Below are 21,384 nucleotides of genomic sequence, written 5' to 3'. Positions count from 1 at the left end.
CTTTGAGACCACTAAGTGTAAGGAATGCCTTTCAAAATTGTCTCTCTGAAGGATGGGAGACTGGGATGTTTGTCCACTGCTTTCTGTCCCCCATCAGTTTAGGGTTGCCCTGAGGGCAGTAACTGCCCCCCAATTCCAACTGTGCTTCTCCAACTTCAGAGAAGGCCCAAGGCAGAAAACCTGAGAGATTCACTGTGAATGCTTTCTGTAGAACACCATCAGTATAAATGTGAGCTTGCGTAAACTACGTACTCCAGCTAAGACTGTAATCAGAGGTGGACCAAAGGGATATGACATGAGTACAAAAGCATTTGCTACAGTATACCCTTTACACCACTCTGATCTGTTTATGCCCCTTTTACTTGTGCTCTATCACTGATTCTAAAGTAATGACTGGCTGCAGTCTCTTAAAAAGTACTCTAAAGGAGTGTTAGTAGAATGTTACCTCTGATCTTGAGGCTGTAGTTCATATAAATCATCTTCCTTTGCTACCACATGAGAGCGCAGCTACTGCACAACTACTGCGCCTGAGAGCACAGGCTCAGTAGTTGTGGCGCATGAGCTTATTTGCTCCGCGGCATGTGGGATCTTCCCGGACGAGGGCTTGAACCCGTGTCCCCTGCATTGGCAGGCGTATTCTTAACCCCTGTGCCACCAGGGAAGCCCCCATGCATTTATTTTATTAATAAAAATTAAATCAAAATTTATTTCTAATGGAGTATTCGAAATGAAGTTGACAAAAGACTGTATGTGAACTCTTGACTTATATAAAGGTGAAAATGTTACCCTCGCCATCAATGTTCAGAACAAGAAACTGGTTGCTAGGGACATTAAATGTTACAATACATGATCTTCAACATCAAAGTGGAGAGAAAAGAATGTATTAGTGTATGGAACTGTTAAACAACAGCTACAGAACATAAAATGCAGTTTTAGAGAGCTTGAGGACTTTGGTTGGGCACAGGTCTGTATCTAATCCTGCCCTTGACACTTAATAGCTGTGTTACCTGGTGAAAGGTACTTAACCCCTTTCACTTTTTTTTCTTCTTTAATTTTTATTGGAGTATAGTTGATTTACAATGTTGTGTTAGTTTCAGATGTACAGCAAAATGAATCAGTTATACATATACATATATCCACTCTTTTTTAGATTTTTTTCACATATAGGCCATTACAGACTATTGAGTAGAGTTCCCTGTACTATACAGTAGGTCCTTATTAGTTACTTAACCCCTTTCAACCTCTGTTCCATTATCCACAAAATGGGGATGATGATAATACCTACCTCTGGAGTTGTTATGAGGATTAAATGAGATCATGCTGGTAATGCTTAGCATAGCATTATGATGAAAACAATAAATAATTCCAAGTCATCTATTGCTAATAAGTGCTATAAAATGAAAGAACAGTCATTGTTTATTGGAGTAGTCAAAGAAGGCTTGCAGATAAAGTGAGACTTCAGATAATGAATAGAGAAAATAAGAACACTCTAATAAGAAAGGATCCCAGGAGGAAATATATAGAAGTGGAAATGCATATGGCAGGTTTGGGTAAAGAGGAGTTGACTAGTTTGATTAAATAGAATAGTGATAGATGACTTTAAAGGACTTATGAGAAAGGCCAATAGAGGTTTTTTCCAGATGTCTATGGGTTGTTACATATGCTAGTTCTTTTACTTTTAGAAAATATAGCTTTCCAAAATCCCTTTCACTTAGTTTTAACCTTAGGAAGAAATTATCCTTCAACATAGGCCTTCCTCTGACATTTCCAGGCCTCTAAATTTATTGCAATTTTTCATACAAAATTGTGAAACTGGAGACAGTTCCCTTCTAGTGTTCTTACCCCAACATTTCATGTTCCTTGTTTCAACAGTTAAGTCACTGTTTAAGTTGTAAAATACAGTAATTACATTCTTATGGTGGTATTGTAGTTGTGGGAAAGTTAGGGATTGTTTGGAAATCCTGCATTCATTCAGAGTCTTTATAATTTTTCACAGTTGAATATTTTCTTTATTCAGCCTGATGTCTACTGAGAATAATTCTAGTTTAACATGGCTCGTTGTGAATAATTTATGCTTTCATGCCAAAACTCCTATTATATGTCCAAGCAGGGAAACATTTTAGCAATCCCCTAAAAAAAAAAAAAAAGCCCTATAATAAAGTGGGAGAATTCTTTCAGCCCAAGTTGCTTTTACTCACACACGTTTTCTTCCAGCTTCTCAGCCTGAAAGCAGTAGAAATGTTTGAGTTGTAGCAAGTTATCCTATGGGAAAAGGATGAGAATGGGAAGACCAGAATCTCCTTCAAATCACCTGGATTTGAGAGAGTCCTGTTAATCTGAAACTATGAGCGCACACTCTTCCCTCTCTCTCACCAGCCAAGTTTGCAGTTCACCTCCCAGAATTGCCCATGGACACTGCAAGGAAGATATTTTATATATATATATATATATATATATATATATATATATATATATATATATATATATATTTTTTATTAGACTTAAAAGCCAAAGTTTTTGCATTGCTTTACAAGTTTTCATCATGTGTCCGTTAAATTCTCATTCATCCTTCAAAACCCAGCTTTAAGTTCCATTTTTCAAGACAATTTCAGTGAGTTGTACAATGCTTACTGATCTCCCACATCTTTTATCATTTAACCATTTTTTCATTTTGAAATAATTTCAGACTTACAAAAACTTGCAAAACCAGCTCAGAGTATTTATATATGCTCTTCATTCAGATTCCCCCAATATTAACATCTAACATAACCACAATAAGATGATCAAAATAAGGAAATTAACATTGATATAATACTACAGTCCTTATTCAAAATTTTCATTTTGTTCCACTAATGCTCTTGCTCTGTTGCAAGATTAAGCATTCCATTTAGGTGTTTTTTTTTTTTTTTTTTTTGTAAAATGTAATTTAAAAGAAAACCCTTTATTGTTTTAGAGCAGTTTTAGGTTTACAGCAAAACTGAGAGGAAGATACAGAGATCCCCTCTCAGAGGTTTCCCATATTCCCCCTGCCTCTACACATACACAGTCTTCCCCATTATCAACATTCCTCACCAGAACAAGGACGATTTTTTTTTTTTTTCTTGCGGTATGCGGGCCTCTCACTGTTGTGGCCTCTCCCGTTGCGGAGCACAGGCTCCGGACGTGCAGGCTCAGCGGCCATGGCTCACGGGCCCAGCCACTCCGCGGCATGTGGGATCTTCCTGGACCGGGGCACGAACCCGCATCCCCGGCATCGGCAGGCGGACTCTCAACCACTGCGCCCAGGGAAGCCCCAAGGACTATATTTTAATACCTTCTTATCCTGAAGCTACATATGCCTGTCATGAAGGATATGTTCTGATTGGAGAGGCTAAAATCTTCTGCAAGTCTTTATGCTAGTTACCTTCACCTTTTCAATGTCAAGGAAGTGAAAAAGGAGCTGATTCCTCTAGATCCACCCACAGCCCACTGCTAAGAAGATAGAATTAGAAAATAGTGAGAGCAATGATTCCTGTTGATCAAAAGTAGCACATAAATTTTGTCTTTTATTTAGTTAGTTTGAATAGTTAAATCACACATGGTAAACTTTAAAAAATCATTGACAATGAACTTGACTTCCCACACCTTCAAAAGCACAGCTCAGGGAGACGCAAGAGAGAGGAAATATGGGTATATGTGTATATGTATGACTGATTCACTTTGTTATAAAGCAGAAACTAATACACCATTGTAAAGCAATTATACTCCAATAAAGATGTTAAAAAAAAAAAAAAAGGCACAGCTCATCCCTTTTCCAGAGGCACCTACTACTACCTTGTTCTTAGGTATCTTTCCAGAGTATCTAGAGACAATATTTTTTACCTGAGAATATCTCTGTGGCTCTAGTAAAGTTTTCATGACAATCTCATGAGTTAATTCTAACTATTCAAGAAAGAGGAATCTCATGTGTTAATTCCCAAATCACGAAGCATTAGAAATCTTCACAAAAGCCACCATTTTCCCATGACCCTTCCATTTCCATTTTCGGTGACCTGATGGTGCTCCTGGTTGGTCAATCTGTTGTAGCAATAAGATCAGTCAAGAATGGGCTTGCCTTCAATGTACATGGTGTTTTCATCATTTTGCTAACAATTTCATTTAACCCAGGAAGATTATGAGGCAAGAACAATGAAAAGTACATACCTAAGACCATACGCAGATCAAGGCTGTGGGGCGTAGCAATTAAGAGCAAAGTTCCTGCTACCTAAAAGCTATGTGACACTGAGGAAATTATTAACTTTTCCAGTTTCTTTGTAGTATCTAATTCACAGAGTTGTAGTGAGAATTAAATGAGATAAGGCATGTAAAGGATTTAGCACATGCCTGACAAAAGTACTTGCTCAATAAATTATTACTACTATAATTTGCATTATTACTATTATAATACTATTGTATTATGAAAATGAAAGATAATATAGAACAACTTGCAAGACCTGAATATAACTTATGAACAGAATTTCTCATCATTTGTATTGTTCAATGCTGTTATGTTGTCTTTTACTGAGAAACACAGTATGCTCAAAAATATCTTTCCATTACAGCTATGTGTCTGAAACCAGAGATAGAAAATGGAAAGCTGTCCGTGGATAAGGAAAAGTATGTTGCATCTGAGAATGTCACAGTCCAGTGTGACTCAGGGTTTAGTTTGTTTGGTCCCCAAAATATCACTTGCTCAGAGAACACAACCTGGCACCCAACGGTGCCCACGTGTCACTGGGTAAATTGCATGACTGTATGTCCCTGTGCTTTCGAACCTTAAAAGTGGTGCCTCCCCCAAAACACCACTGAGCCAGCAAAGGTGAGATCTGACTTTTGTCAGGATGTATAAGTAACTTACCAAAATTATCACTTTCCACCTTGAAGCACTGTGGTGGGCTGAGAGAGGCAAGTTTTCCTGCTCTGTGGCTGGAGCCAAGACCACTAGATCTGGGGGGTCCCATAGTCCCAGATATCCTGACCCCTAGCTCTACATTTTATGTAATAAATGCTGTTTGCTCCATTTCTCGTTGGTCATTAGAATTATTCCTCAGTTGTCCTAGCAGGGGTGCTCTGGGTCTCCTTTACAGCTCTGCATCTTTTCTGCTTCAGCTGTGCTTGGTTGCTGCTCAGAACAGATCTGGGCTTGGCCTGAATGTTCACATTTGCTAGGATGCAATCTTTCCTGATATCCTGTTCATCCATCCATCCACTGGTCAATCTCACATTTGCCAGTATCGTCTCTTAAATCCCCCCCCCCACTCCCCGCCACCTCTTTTCTTTAAATCACTTTTAGGAGGTCCCTGAGGTCTGTGAGCAAGCGCACATGGGCAGACACCTCAGGCAGTGTCTCCCAAGCCCGCAGAATGTGAAAATGGCCCTAGAGTTGTATAAACTGTCTTGAAGACCAGATGTCTTTTATTGGAAGGTACCCTGGCCCACCCGCCAATTCTTCCAGCCCTGTCTTTAGGGAGAATATGCACATTTGTGTAGGTTATACCTTGGAATTAGGCAGATGCCTTGTACCCCCAAAAGCCCCCTCCTGGACCCGGCCCTCTCCCAGACACCTGCTGCACTGCAGCTCCTTGGCTATCCCGAGCTGCGCGGCCTGCACATGCACAGTATGCACCTCTTCTGCAGGCCTCGGGCAGCTGGAACCCTCCTGGCCCCTGTAGCTAGAGCTGGTCCCAGCCACCTGCATAGCCCACAGGGCAGAGAGAGACCAGTCCCCGAAATCGTTCTGAGGTGGTGGCTTTAAACTAGCGACAGCCAGTCCCCATTTTCACTTGTTGCCTGATGGGGTCCCCTTCTCCTGAACAATTGGAACTAGACAGTCAAGTTTAAGAACATCACTAAGAAATTTTTTTAAAACGAGGAAAAAAGAGGCCACTTTTGCCTTTAAATCAATGTATGGAATCTCTGTTCAACAACTCTACTGTTCCTTAAGCACAATCACTCGTAATAAACGTCTGGGCTCGGAGCACTGGATTATGATTACTGCTACTGAAAATGTGTAATTTTTGATAATCTAGACTTTTGTCATTCAAATGTTTAAATTTCTGGACCCGAAGTGCTGGCTAATTAAATAAGCACCCTTCAAATATCAGATTGTCTCTGTTATTGTTACTGTACCACGTTCGTTTTGCTCCATGCACAGCAAGCCAAACCTTGCAAGGAGTTGAGAGAACAAATCTCAAATCTGCTTCCCTGAAGACAAAGGGCTTGGGTATTTATGGGATAAAGAATAAAGAAGCTGGGTGGTCTGAGGCACAGGGAGCATGGGGAGTGTGGGGAAAGGTGATTGGAAAAAGGTGCGATAATTGTCATCTGCACAGGTATAACTAAGCTATGGGCCTCTGCAAGTTCAAAAGGTCACCAAGTGGACACTCACACATACCCAGTTGAAGGGTCAGTGGTCCTATCCAGCCTCAGCCAGCTCAGGTCCAACCAGATGCAACTGACTGAAAGGCCCTGGAAAACAACTGGGGCAAACATCTTATTGTTTAGGCTAGGAGCTACTTAGAGGACATAGAAACAATTAAAACGACCTTGAGTAGTAAAGGCAGGTTACATGTGAAATGGATTTAACTAATGACTACTCATGGGTTCACTGTCATATTGGTTAGTTTGTCACACCTCCAGTACACAAATTCACAGATGTCAGCAATTAACTTCTTTTTTTTTTGTACCTCAGAATGCATGCAATCCAGGAAATTCAAAATATGTCTATACCATTACCTTTGCCTGAATGCTTTTACTCCTCATCCCAACATATCCGAAACCTACCTACTCTTTATCAACAGAATAGGGCACAGAACTTGGATTCTCAAAGTAAAACACTTCTGTGATTAGAAACCAGAGCAATAAAAAAAAAAAATTACTAAAAGTGCAGAAGTCCTTTGGGGCTCCCTTCCAGTTTGTTACTAACTCACCACTCTACCCTGCAAAGTATTCCAGTATCCTCACTTTTAACAGCACAGATTGGTTTTATGTTATTTAAAATTATAGAAATGGAATCATACATTATGCGTTCTTTCTTTCATGACTTTTTCCCCTAAATATTATATTTGTGAGATGCATCTATGTTGTGTGTAGTTGAGGTTCATTCACTTCCATTTATTTTAAATATGTCATCATTGTACAAATATACCACAATTTACATATTTATTCTATTGTTAATGGACATTTGGTTTATTTTCAATTTTTTTGGCTATGAACATTTTTGCACATCTTTTGTGAACATATGTACTTTTTTTGCACAAATACGTAAGGATGGAATCGCTGGGTCACAAGAGGTATGTATGTGTTTGTTCAGCAGTTTTCCAAAGTGGTTGTACCAAATTGCATCCTTCTCCCAACCCTTCCCCCACCTATCCCTTCCAGAACATGCCTGCTCACCAATGCAAGCTGTGTTCAATTTATTCCCTTACATTTTTACATCTCTATTCCTTTAATGATGCATTCTAGAATTACCTATCAGCTAAATTTACTGCACTCAAATCCTTGTCTCAAGGACTGCTTCTTGGCAGGCTAAGGCAAATAGCAAATTCTTAATCATTCATATATTTTGTTTATTCAGTAGGTGCTGATGTGATCTCTTCATGGTGAGTTGGGCCGTACTAGCAGGGTTTCAACCCTTAAGATTTTTTAGTTTAATTTAATTTAATTTAATTATTATTTTTTAACATCCTTATTGGAGTATAATTGCTTTACAATGGTGTGTTAATTTCTGCTTTATAACAAAGTGAATCAGCTATACATATACATATATCCCCCTATCTCCTCCCTCTTGTATCTCCCTCCCATCCTCCCTATCCCATCCCTCTAGGTGGTCACAAAGCACCAAGCTGATCTCCCTGTGCTATGTGGCTGCTTCCCGCTAGCTATCTATTTTACATTTGGTAGTGTGTATATGTCCATGCCACTATCTTACTTTGTCCTAGCTTACCCTTCCCCCTCCCCGTGTCCTCAAATCCATTCTCTATGTCTGCATCTTTATTCCTGTGCTGCCCCTAGGTTCTTCAGAACCTTTTTTTTTTTTAGATTCCATATAGATGTGTTAACATATGGTATTTGTTTTTCTCTTTCTGACTTACTTCACTCTGTATGACAGTCTCTAAGTCCATCCATCTCGCTACAACTAACTCAATTTCATTTCTTTTTATAGCTGAGTAATATTCCATTGTATATATATGACACATTCTCTTTATACATTCATCTGTCAATGGACACTTAGGTTGCTTCCATGTCCTGGCTATTGTAAATAGAGCTGAAATGAACATTGTGGTATATGACTCTTTTTGAATTATGCTTTTCTCAGGGTATATGCCCAGTAGTGGGATTGCTGGGTCATAGGGTAGTTCTATTTTTAGTTTTTTAAGGAACCTCTGTACTGTTCTCCATTGTGGCTGTATCAACTTACATTCCCACTAACAGTGCAAGAGTGGTCCCTTTTCTCAACACCCTCTCCAGCATTTATTGTTTGTAGATTTTTTGATGATGGCCATCCTGACTGGGGGGAGGTGCTATCTCATTGTAGTTTTGATTTGCATTTCTCTAATGATTAGTGATGTTGAGCATCCTTTCATGTGTTTGTTGGCAATCTGTAAATCTTCTTTGGAGAAATGTCTATTTAGGTCTTCTGCCCATTTTTGGATGGTTTGTTTGGTTTTTTTATATTAAGCTGCATGAGCTGCTTGTATATTTTGGAGATTAATCTTTTGTCACTTGCTTCCTTTGCAAGTATTTTCTCCCATTCTGAGGGTTGTCTTTTCGTCTTGTTTATGGTTTCCTTTGCTGTGCAAAAGCTTTTAAGTTTCATTAGGTCCCATTTGTTTATTTTTCTTTTTATTTCCATTTCTCTAGAAGTGGGTCAAAAAGGATCTTGCTGTGATTTATGTCATAGAGTGTTCTGCCTATGTTTTCCTCTAAGAGTTTTAATAGTGTCTGGCCTTACATTTAGGTTTAATCCATTTTGTGTTTATTTTTGTGTATGGTGTTAGGGAGTGTTCTAATGTCATTCTTTTACATGTAGCTGTCCAGTTTTCCCAGCCCCACTTATTGAAGAGGCTGTCTTTTCTCCATTGTATATTCTTGCCTCCTTTATCAAAAATAAGGTGACCATATGTGTGTGGGTTTATCTCTGGGCTTTCTATCCTGTTCAATTGATCTATATTTCTGTTTTTGTGCCAGTACCATACTGTCTTGACTACTGTAGCTTTGTAGTATAGTCTGAAGTCTGGGAGCCTGATTACTCCAGCTCCATTTTTCTTTCTCAAGATTGCTTTGGCTATTCAGAGTCTTTTGTGTTTCCATACAAATTGTGAAATTTTTTGCTCTAGTTCGTGAAAAATGCCATTGGTAGTTTGATAGGGATTGCATTGAACCTGTAGATTGCTTTGGGTAGTAGAGTCATTTTCACAAAATTAATTCTTCCAATGCAAGTACATGATATATCTCTCCATCTGTTTGTATCATCTTTAATTCCTTTCATCAGTGTCTTATAGTTTTCTGCATATAGGTCTTTTGTCTCCTTAGGTAGGTTTATTCCTAGGTATTTTATTCTTTTTGTTGCGATGGTAAATAGGAGTGTTTCCTTAATTTCTCTTTCAGATTTTTCACCATTAGTGTATAGGAATGCCAGAGATTTCTGTGTGTTAATTTTATATCCTGCTATGTAACCAAATTCATTGATTAGCTCCAGCAGTTTTCTTGTAGCATCTTTAGGAGTCTCTGTGTATAGTATCATTTCATCTGCAAACAGTGACTGTTTTACTTCTTTTCTGATTTGGATTCCTTTTATTTCTTTTTCATCTCTGATTGTTGTGGCTAAAACTTCCAAAATTATATTGACTAATACTGGTGAGAGTGGGCTACCTTGTCTTGTTCCTGATCTTAGTGGAAATGGTTTCAGTTTTTCACCATTGAGAACAATGTTGGCTGTGGGTTTGTCATATATGGCCTTTATTATGTTGACATAACTTCCATCTATGCCTACTTTCTGGAGAGTTTTTATCATAAATCGGTGTTGAAATTTGTTGAAAGCTTTTTCTGCGTCTACTAAGATGATCAAATGGTTTTTCTTCTTCAGTTTGTTAATATGGTGTATCACATTGATTGATTTGTGTATATTGAAGAATCCTTGCATTCCTGGGATAAACTCCACTTGATCATGGTTTATGATCCTTTTAATGTGCTGTTGGATTCTGTTTACTAGTATTTGGTTGAGGATTTTTGCATCTATGTTCATTAAGGATATTGGCCTGTAGTTTTTTCTTGTGACATCTTTGTCTGGTTTTGGTATCAGGGTGATGGTGGCCTCATAGAATGAGTTTGGGAGTGTTCCTCCCTCTGCTATATTATTGAAAAGTTTGAGAAGGATAGGTGTTAGCTCTTCTCTAAATGTTTGGTAGAATTTGCCTGTGAAGCCATCTGGTCCTGGGCTTTTGTTTGTTGGAAGATTTTTAATCACAGTTTCAATTTCAGTGCTTGTGATTGTCTGTTTATATTTTCTTTTTCTTCCTCATTCAGTCTCAGAAGGTTGTACTTTTCCAAGAATTTGTCCATTACCTCCAGGTTGTCCATTTTATTTCTATATAATTGCTTGTAGTAATCTCTCATGATACTTTGTATTTCTGTGGTGTCAGTTGTTACTTCTCATTTTCCATTTCTAATTCTGTTGATTCGAATCTTTTCCCTTTTTTTTCTTGATGAGTCTGGTAATGGTTTATCAATTTTGTTTATCTTCTCAAAGAACCAGCTTTTAGTTTTATTTATCTTTGCTATCATTTCCTTCATTTCTTTTTCATTTAGTTCTGATCTGATCTTTATGATTTTATTTTATTTTTATTTTATTTTTTTGTGGTACGCAGGCCTCTCACTGTTGTGGCCTCTCCCGTTGTGGAGCACAGGCTCCAGATGCGCAGGCTCAACGGCCATGGCTCACGGGCCCAGCCGCTCCATGGCATGTGGGATCTTCCCGGACTGGGGCACGAACCCGTGTCCCCTGCATCGGCAGGCGGACTCTCAACCACTGCACCACCAGGGAAGCCCTATGATTTCTTTCCTTCTTCTAATGTTGAATGTTTTTTTTTGTTCTTGTTTTTCTGATTGCTTTAGGTGTAAGGTTAGGTTGTTTATTTGAGATGTTTCTTGTTTCTTGAGGTAGGATTGTATTGCTATAATCTTCCATTTTAGAACTGCTTTTGCTGCTTCCCATAGGCTTTGGGCCATCGTGTTTTTATTGTCATTTTTTTCTAGGTATTTTTTCATATCCTCTGATTTCTTCAGTGATGTCTTGTTTATTTAGTAGTGTATTGTTTAGGCTCCATGTATTTGTATTTTTTTTACAGTTTTTTTCCCTGTAATTGATATCTAGTCTCATGACATTGTGGTCAGAAAAGATACTTGATACGATTTCAGTTTTCTTAAGTTTACCAAGGTTTGATTTGTGACCCAAGATATGATCTCTCATGGACAATATTCCATGAGGACTTGAGAAAAATGTGTATTCTGTTGTTTTTGGATTAAATGTCCTATAAATATAAATTAAGTCCATCTTGTTTAATGTGTCATTAAAAGCTTGTGTTTCCTTATTTATTTTCATTTTGGATGATCTGTCCATTGGTGAAAGTGGGGTGTTAAAGTTCCCTACTATGATTGTGGTACTGTCAATTTCCCCCTTTATGGCTGTTAGCATTTGCCTTATGTATTGCAGTGCTCCTATGTTGGGTGTGGGTGCATAAATATTTACAATTGTGATATCTTCTTCTTGGACTGATCCCTTGATCGTTAAGTAGTGTCCTTCTTTGTCTCTTGTAATAGTCTTTGTTTTAAAGTCTATTTTGTCTGATATGAGAATTGCTACTCCAGCTTTCTTCTGATTTCCATTTGCATGGAATATCTTTCTCCATCCCCTCACTTTCAGTCGGTATGTGTCCCTCGGTCTGAAGTAGGTCTCTTGTAGACAGTATATATATGGGTCTTGTTTTTTTTGTCCATTCAGGAAGTCTATGCCTTTTGGTTGGAGCATTTAATCCATTCACATTTAAGGTAGTTATCAATATGTATGTTCCTATTACCATTTTCTTCATTGTTTTGGGTTTGTTATCATAGGTCTTTTCCTTCTCTTGTGTTTCCTGCCTAGAGAAGTTTCTTTAGCATTTGTTGTAAAGCTGGTTTGGTGTTGCTGTATTCTCTTAACTTTTGCTTGTCTGTAAAGGTTTTAATTTCTCTGTTGAATCTGAATGAGATTCTTGCTGGGTAGAGTAATATTGGTTGTAGGTTTTTCCATTTCATCACTTTAAATCTGTCCTGCCACTCCCTTCTGGCTTGCAGAGTTTCTGCTGAAAGATTAGCTGTTAACTTTATGGGGATTCCCTTGTATGTTATTTGTTACTTTTCCCTTGCTGCTTCTAATATTTTTTCTTTGTATTTAATTTTTTATAGTTTGATTAATATGTGTCTTGGTGTGTTTCTCCTTGGATTTATCCTGTATGGGACTCTGCATTTCCTGGACTTGATTATTTCCTTTCCCATATCAGGGAAGTTTTCAACTATAATCTCTTCAAATATTTTCTCAGTCCCTTTCTTTTTCTCTTCTTCTTCTGGGACCCCTATAATTCTAATGTTGGTGTGTTTAATGTTGTCCCAGAGGTCTCTGAGGCTGTCCTCAATTCTTTTGATTCTTTTTACTTTATTCTGCTCTGTGGTAGTTATTCCCACTCTTTTATCTTCCAGGTCACTTATCCATTCTTCTGCCTCAGTTATTCTGCTATTGATTCCTTGTAGAGAATTTTAAATTTCATTTATTGTGTTGTTCATCATTGTTTGTTTGCTCTTTAGTTCTTCTAGGTCCTTGTTAAAACTTTCTTGTATTTTCTCCATTCTCCTTCCAAGATTTTGTATCATCTTTACTATCATTACTCTGAATTCTTTGTCAGGTAGACCGCCTATCTCCTCTTCATTTGTTTGGTCTGGTGGGTTTTTACCTTGCTCCTTCATCTGCTGTGTATTTCTCTGTCATCTCATTTTGCTTATCTTACTGTGTTTGGGGTCTCCTTTACTCAGGCTGCAGGTTTGTAGTTCCTGTTGTTTATGGTGCCTGCCCAAAGTGGGTAAGGTTGGTTTGGTGGGTTGTGTAGGCTTCCTGGTAGAAGGGACTTGTGTCTGTGTTCTCTTCGATAAGGATGGATCTTGTTTTTCTGGTGGGCAGCACCATGTCCAGTGGTATGTTTTGAGGTTTCTGTGACCTTATTTTGATTTTAGGCAGACTCTCTGCTAATGGGTGAGGTTGTGTTCCTGTCTTGCTAGTGTTTGGCATGGGTTGTCCAGCACTGGAGCTTGCTGGTCGTTGAGTGGAGCTGGGTCTTAACGTTGAGACAGAAATGTCTAGGATAACTCTCACTGATTGATATTACCTGGGGCTGGGAGTTCTCTGGTGGTCCAATGTCCTGAACTCGGCTCTCCCACCTGAGAGGCTCAGGTGTGAGCACAAAGACCCTGGGAAATCAGATGTTTCCCAGTGGTCCCCATTGATGGTTTCTCTTGTGAAATCCAAAGTCCTCTGGAAGTGGTTCTGTAGTATGAATTGGTTGTACTAGATTACCAGTTTATTCCACAAGGATATAACTCAGGAACAGCCAGATTGAAGAGATACATAGAAAAAAGTATGTGGGAAGGACATGAAGCTTCCATGCTCTTTCCAGGTGTGTCACTCTTCCCCTGGTTTTATATCTTAAGCAAGGCATTCCACTCTTTATTTACATTTGGATAATTTTTTTTGAGAGGAGAATAAAGAAACTGTTTCATATGTTATATTGTATCATATCATTGTGTTCTGCTGCAAAAAAAAACCCACTTGTGAGTGTATTGAGTAATAGGTAATTGATGTTTTAAGTGTGTTATATATTCAGAAATACTTGGTAGATTTTAGGTATGTGCTCAAAATTTGTTTATGAGTATTTAAGAAATTGAGTGAGGCAATGAGACAGACAAGGGAAGGCAGCCAAAAAGAGTTGTGTTGTTAAGCCACCTACGTCTGTGGCTGACTGGAATCTAAACTCACTGGGAAACTATAAAGGGGGTGTCAAACACATGCCTGAGATTTATTCCACTCAAAGGCAAGGGAGCTGGGGTACTGATACAATGTCTTCCATCCCTCATAGGTGTTAAGGTCCACTTTGGGGAAGTGCTAATTACCTGGTATTTTTGACCTGCTCTACAAGCTGTCAGAGTAGCCTTCAATAGCTCTGGAAAAAGCCTGGGCAAAACAAAGCAGATACATTGGCTTTTGGAAATTGTGCAGCGTGTGCTGAATTGGTAGGGCCCTAGTGATATTGACAGGACTTTGACTCTATCTGCTACACACTTCAGCAGAAGTAGGAAGTCTCATGTCTATGTGCTTGCTTCCTACTCTGTCTAAGCTTCTTGGATTCATGTTCTCCTCTTTCTTAATTTATTTCCTCATTTTACTGGAGTACACCCTCAAGGAACTGCTTAGGAAATGATGTATAGAAAGTAAAATATTGAATTCCTGCATGTTTAAACTGTCTTCATCTGAACACTTTATTGATAAGTCTCCTGGGTGTAGAAAACTAAATTAAAAATAATTTTCTTTTAGCACTTTGAAAGAATATCTTCTTAGTACGATAGTTTCCAATATTGCAATGGAGAATTCAGAAGTCATTTAAATTATTAATTATATAGGACTTTTTTCATATCTAATCTTCTACAAAGACTCTTTTATTCTTTTTTTTTCAGAGACATTTTGTATAGTTTCTATACATTTGGTATAGTTTCTTCATATTTCTCTTCTCCATTTATTTTTCTTTTTTCTTTATGGGTATCCTACTAGGCAGATATTGAACATCCCATAATTTTCTTAAATTTTCTTTCTGCCTCCTATACCATAATCTCTGATTCACCCCTCTCCCATGGTCTTTGGGGATATTTCCTTGACTTTGTATTTTAACAATTTTATTGATTTTATAAAATGTTCACATCATTTTAAAATGTGTTCTGTTCTTTAGGGATGTGCTGACTACTCAGATATTTCAGGATATCTCAGAGCATATTAATAACAGTTTCTTTGGAATTTCTATTCATTGCAAATATCTGTTGATGATGATTCTGGATGGTATGTTCATTTTCAAGGGTGAGGCCCACAAAAACTGATTTAGGTTCTATGTACATGTGGAGATTAGGCAGTGAGCTAGTTTTTTCTTGTTGGGGGCCATAGCAGAGGTGGTTGTTTCCTATTATCCATTTCCCCCTACCTCCTTCAAGTAATAGAACTACTCTCACCCTTTTAGATATTAGCAGGGGAAATGGCTCCTCAGCTAGAGCCTCCCTTGGAGCAACCACCCAAAGGGTGCAGCTTCCTAGTCACTTTCCTGAAAAGGAAGCTGCTTACCTTCCACTTCCTCTTTCACCCTATGAGGGCTGAAATGCTGACAGGGTGTTGGTGAGTGAACTTCCACCATGCTGATGGGGACAACATGCTTGGGGATGTTGGCACGACAAAGAAGAAGAGGCCTGATCCCTGCCTGACCTCTTTGGACAGAGTTGCTGACTAATCTGAATACACATCTGCCTCTAGACTGTTGCATGAAAAAGACATGAATTGCTGCCTTTGTTTTAGCAGCTTAGTTTTACCCTAACAAATTCAGGAGAATCCCCAAACATCAGTGTTTATTGGTATCTTTTCTGTTGCTGTCCAGCTTCTTCCAAGAAGGATCATCCAGTCTCTTGCCTGCTTCTTTATTAACTTGAATTTCTACCAAGCAAGATGAGATTACTGCTTCTCTGCTTCTCCCTAAGCTCCTCAACCTATTTCCACTGCAACATTACTTTCCCACACTTAGCATTGGGATCGTTTACTTTCTTTCTTGAAATGATTGCTCCTGTCCCTAGAAAGTAGAGTGGTTGCATTCATCTCCTTGTTTTAAGTGGAATGATTCATTTTAAGTTCATCTTTGTATTTCCATTAGAGGTTTGCCCACAGTATGTACTGACTATTATATCACGAATAAAGAATGTCTGAAGTTACACGATATGCTAATTTGTTACTAATTGAGCCGAACAAAAGGTCAATAAAAAAACTTCTGCTGCTAACTATTATTCTCTGACTACAGGGAAACTATAAGTATGTGACTCATTCTTTTTTCAGGTTCAATGAGAGAGCCTGGAGAGAAGGAAGCTGGTGAATCAGAGTCTTTCAGATGAAACATTTTATCCGAATGTAGACTATGAATTGAGCTGCCATTTTGCTACCTCATTAGGGAAGCAAAGGGTCTCAAAAGGAACTAGGTTTCCTTAAAATTCCTCTGATCTAATAGTGAAAGTGAATAGCTCCTAATCATGTGTTCCCATAATTTTTAGCAAATTATAAACATTCTGATACTGATATTTTTAGGTTTAAAAATAAAGGAATTATCACTCATAATATTTATACATAACAAATGATGTGTATTTACATACTGAAATTTTTTCCTGCTAAAGAGTTTTCTTAAGTAGTTTTCTTTTTTTTAATGTTTAGCACCTTATGCAGCAGAAACAATAATTTCAAAATTTGAAAAGAATATATGAGTTTATAGTAGATATTCATAGTTTAAACTTGCTAAAATAAAAAATCAAAATCACATTAGAGATAGAAGCAAATTTACTAAAATTTAATTTACATAGTAATTTTGAATGACTTCATCTTCATTCAAAAGTGGGAAATATAATGGATCAAATATTTACATTGATTGGCAAAAAGAAGCATTACTCTATAGGAGAAATTTTTTTGGTCTGTTATGAAAATAGAAAATAAATTTATCACAGGGGTTATTTTACAAAGAACAGTGAATAATATATAATGCCTTCAACCTCAGCTCATGAGTTTTTCAAAAAGCCAAAAATATCATCTCTTTATAAAACTGAGATGATATAGTAAAATATGAGTTAACATTGACACTTTTGAAAGGAGTTGAGCTACTGAGGTCCAGGCACATATGTGTTACAGATACAGTTCTATAACAAAGATTTTAGACCCTGGTATACATAGAGAAATGAATGAATAGTATATCTCTTAAACTAGTGGTTCTAAAATTGGTTAGTTTTATATTTATGTCTACTATCAATTTTGAGTTAATTTTTACATATGGTGAAAGGTAAGAGTCAAGCTTCCTTTTATTTTTGCATGTGGATGGCCAATTGTTCTGGTACCATTTGTTGAAAAGTCTACCCTTTCTCCTGCATTACCTTGGCACCTTTGTCTATAATCAATTAACCATACATGTGTTAGTGTATTTCTTGACTCTATTTTTTCCATCGACCTCCAAGTCCATGCCAATACCACAGTGTATTGATCATTATAGTTATATAGTAAGTCTGAAATCAAGAGTTATGAGTCTTTCAACTTTTTGTTCTCTTGCAAAATTATTTGGGCTATTCTAGGTCCTTGGCTTATTTATCCATGTACATTTAAGAAATAGTTAATCATGGACTTCCCTAGTGGCACAGTGTTTAAGAATCTGCCTGCCAATGCAGGAGACACAGGTTTGAGCCCTGATCCAGCAAGATCCACATGCCATGGAGCAACTAAACCTGTGCACCACAACTACTGAGACCACATGCCACAACTACTGAAGTCCATGCACCACAAGAAGAGAAGCCACAGCAATGAGAAGGCTGAGCACCCCAATGAAGAGTAGGCCCTGCTCGCCACAACTAGAGAAAGCCTGTGTGCAGCAACGAAGACCCAACCCAGCCCAAAATAAATAAATAAATTAATTAATTTAAAAAAATAGTTAATCAACTTGTACAAATCTGCTGAGATTTGGATGGTAATGCTTTGAATCTCTAGACAAATTTCAAGGTAATTGATATCTTAATAATGTTTAGTCTTTTAATCCATGAACATGGCATATCACTCATATCACTCATATCACTCATTTAACTAGGTTTTGTTTTCTTTATGAATGTTTTGGTGTTTTCAGCTGCCATGCACCATATAGAGATTGTGCTGTTTTACTAACGTTTAATTGTGAGATAATTATGGGTTCACAGAAAGAAACCAGGGTAGTCCAGAGAGGTCCCAAGTACCCACCACCTAATGTCTTTTAATGATTATATCTTAGAGATTTATAACAATATCAATATATCAGAAAATTGACATTTGTTCAATATGTGTGTATAGTTCTCAGCTATTTTATCACAGTGTAGACTTGTGGAGCAACCACAGCAATCAAGATACAGAATTATTCCATCACCACAAATATCCCCATTGATCTATCCCTTTATATTCACACTCACCCCTTTTCCCTGGCCCACCATCTCTAACACTGGTAACTACTAATCTGTTCTCCATATCTATATTTTGTCACTTTGACTGTTTTACAAATGGAGTCGTACAGTGGGTGATTTTTGGAGATAGCTTTTGTCACTCAGCATTTTACCTTTGAGATGGTAGTACTTTTTAAATTTCAGTTTTCAATTTTTCATTGCTGGTATATAGAAATACAATTGATTTTTATATATTGATCATGTATATTGTGATCTTATTAAATTCTCTAATTAGTCCTAGCAGATTTTCTATAAATTCTTTGGAATTTACCAAATAAACAATCATGCTGTCTGCAAATAAGCAGTTTTGTTTCTACCTTTCCAAACTGTATGTTTTTATTCATTTTTCTTTCCTTATTGCACTAGCTAGGTCCTCCAATATTTTGCTGAATAGGACTGATGAGAGTCAGTATACTTGCCTCAACTTCTAATCTTAAGGGAAAAGCATTCAGTGTTTTAGCAGTAAATGATAATATTTATAGCTTTTTTTTTTTTAAACATAGGTTTCCTTACCTTGATAGCTTTCATTCCAAAGATCAGAGTACTAATGTGAAGGTCCTATGAACTGCTATACACTTGAGGATCACAGAAATGACCACCAGGTGGGTCCAAAAACCCAGTAGATCACTGTGAGATTGACATGAACTAGGAATCCTTTTATTGCCTGGCCCCTGTAGCATCTATTTTAATGGGGTCATGGTGACACTTTATGTTCCCAGGTACCAAAGATAGTTCAGATCCAACAAGTCTCTAAAGATTCTAGTGCACAATGACTTAAGTAAATTACTGAAGATTCCTTTGGGGCAAGGACTGGAGAAGTATACAATATATATACTTGCCATGGTGTTGAACAGTCCTTCCTCACAGGAATCTGTCCTCACTTTCAGTCTGAGAACTGGTGAGAAAATTACCAAATGGGGAGAGCAGAAGGTAACTGAGTAAAAGATCATGACATTCAATGGAAGTATCTGACCTTGGTCTTTGTATCATTCATTCTTGACCTCTTTTAATTATATATCAAGAAATTCCCATGTTGGCTGATCCTTACCCTAAGAAACATCATATCTATTAACCCTCTTCACAGATTCTACAGGTCAGGATATCCTCTTCCCTTGGCTGCATTCCAACCTTACTGCCCTACCTGCCTCACTCTTAAGGAGGCTCTCATTTTCAGGGTCAGCATTTCCACAACCTGAGAATAAGTTCTTATTTAATTTTGCATCCTAGGCACATCTCTTGCAACTCCCTGGTTCTAGCCCTCCAGTATTTTTCACCTAACCTGCTTTTGAAGGTTAAGTTCTTCCACTTAGCCCTGCTATCCTGGGATTCTATATTCCCCAGTGCTGCTAAACAGCCATGTTTGATAACAGCATCTCCTACCATAAGATGAAGCCTTCAGAGGGCCAGCCACAACTAAGTTACTGTATAATTTTGGTCCTTGTCACTGGTACATTCCTTATTGTCCTCAGGGCTCCCATGAAGAAGATAGCAGGTTGGTCTTCTGGTTTTATAAATTAGATCATTCTAACACATCTACTTCTCTGAGCCTTTGATCACTTCCTACTTAGCCTGCCATGGCTGTTCTGGCATCTCTACACATTTAATATTGACCATCATTTTTACTAACCTTCCCAAATCATCCAGAAACATGTAAGAACTGACACTGAGGGCACTTGCCAGGGTGTTAAATCTTGTGTTAAGGGAGAATGTCCCCTATCCTGACAAACTCTCCCTTATCCGGCTTTGGGATTCCCTCCTAGGCATGCTCTCCTATCTCCAAACTCATGCTAACTAGGTCCCATAGATCCTGCATATGATTTCTCTCTTCCCTCAGCAGGTCTGGCATGTCTTTAGTCAGTTCATGCTGAGGTTTGATTCCAGCTATTGGTCTGATGCCTGGAGGGGAGGTGGGGGATAAATCTTGAGGAGGGAAATTATGGCCTTATAAGATACCTGTCACATTTGATTCCTCTGCATGGTCTTCAAGCAACAGGGGCACTATCTTATAACAAGGGATACTGGGCCAGTTATATAGGCTCTTTGGGTTTAGGGGAATCTGGTGTTCATGGTTCTGTAGTGCATCTACCCAGGTATCCTCATTGAAAATCTAAAGGCACCACTTCTTCCAAAAGGGCCCTGAGTCTGAGTAGGAGACTTGCCAGGGCTAAGAATTCACCTTTTATTGAAGTTCTAGTATTCCTTTATGATTATACCCTGAACCTGGACCTTAGCATGATTAGCCTTCCAGCTACCTGAGATAACTGTTTCTTTAAATAGTAACTAGTAGCTTTCACACTTGGATTTGAATTGTGATTGACTGTGTTGAGCTCTCATTTTCAGGCAAGGGGTACTGGGCTTGCATCAATGGTACTCAGCTGTCCCTTGCAAAATCCTAATAATTGCTATTTTTATTACACTTCTCAAATGTCAGAGATATTGCACATCTCCTTCCATCTACATGCCATGAGAGTTTACCAGGTAAAAATATTTTTTGTTGCAAGGATACAGCAAGCCAGGACTATCAATATTACATGAATCACCAGAGATGGAGTCCTGATGGTCAGTTGGCTGAAGAATGATCCAATTCTAGAATCCCATTCTTAGAGTTTGCTTCCTAGATGCATTAGTGGTACAAACTGTCTTCAGTCAGCTTCTTCAGAAGGCATTCAGATGCATGTGAATTTTTGATGCTGTGATCTTCAGCAAAAACAAACAAAAAACAACTCTAGGGGAATAAAGCAGCAGGATACGGAGAGAAAGGAGCTGATCAAGGACTGTTCTCAGGTTAAGTGGAGAATCCACTGATCCATGGTGGCTCTAGAGTGTAGATTGCACCACAGCGTTGTCCAGCCTTGAGGCAAGGAGTCATGGCTTTTGTATTCCAATATCAGTCGGCATTCGTTGCTCTTGGGGGACAGGGTATAACTTCCTAGGTACATCAGGATGGGGTGTTTCTTGCCATCCCAGCACATTCTCTGGAGGAGGTCACAGGTCCAAGCCATTAACTGTAGCACCAACAGCAACTGGAGGGTGAGACTACTA

At 38.2% G+C, this 21,384-nt stretch overlaps 1 protein-coding gene across 1 annotated transcript in view; it reads left to right on the top strand.

The window, feature by feature from the left end:
• LOC309799292 (C4b-binding protein alpha chain-like) overlaps nt 1-21,384 on the top strand; it is a gene marked incomplete at its 5' end in the record, with an annotated part of 66,212 nt that overhangs the window by 37,268 nt on the left and 7,560 nt on the right. The window contains 3 exons of the mRNA XM_082612244.1: nt 4,581-4,771; nt 5,531-5,760; nt 6,710-6,846. Coding sequence (XP_082468370.1) covers nt 4,581-4,771; nt 5,531-5,760; nt 6,710-6,846 — 558 coding nt within the window. The remainder of the gene's footprint in view (nt 1-4,580; nt 4,772-5,530; nt 5,761-6,709; nt 6,847-21,384) is intronic.

The sequence above is a fragment of the Mesoplodon mirus genome, assembly GCF_964341445.2.
Source record: "Mesoplodon mirus genome assembly, chromosome: 3".
NCBI lineage: Eukaryota > Metazoa > Chordata > Mammalia > Artiodactyla > Ziphiidae > Mesoplodon > Mesoplodon mirus.
Note: the sequence above shows the minus strand (reverse complement) of the source record. Positions and strands in the feature narration are given on the sequence as shown.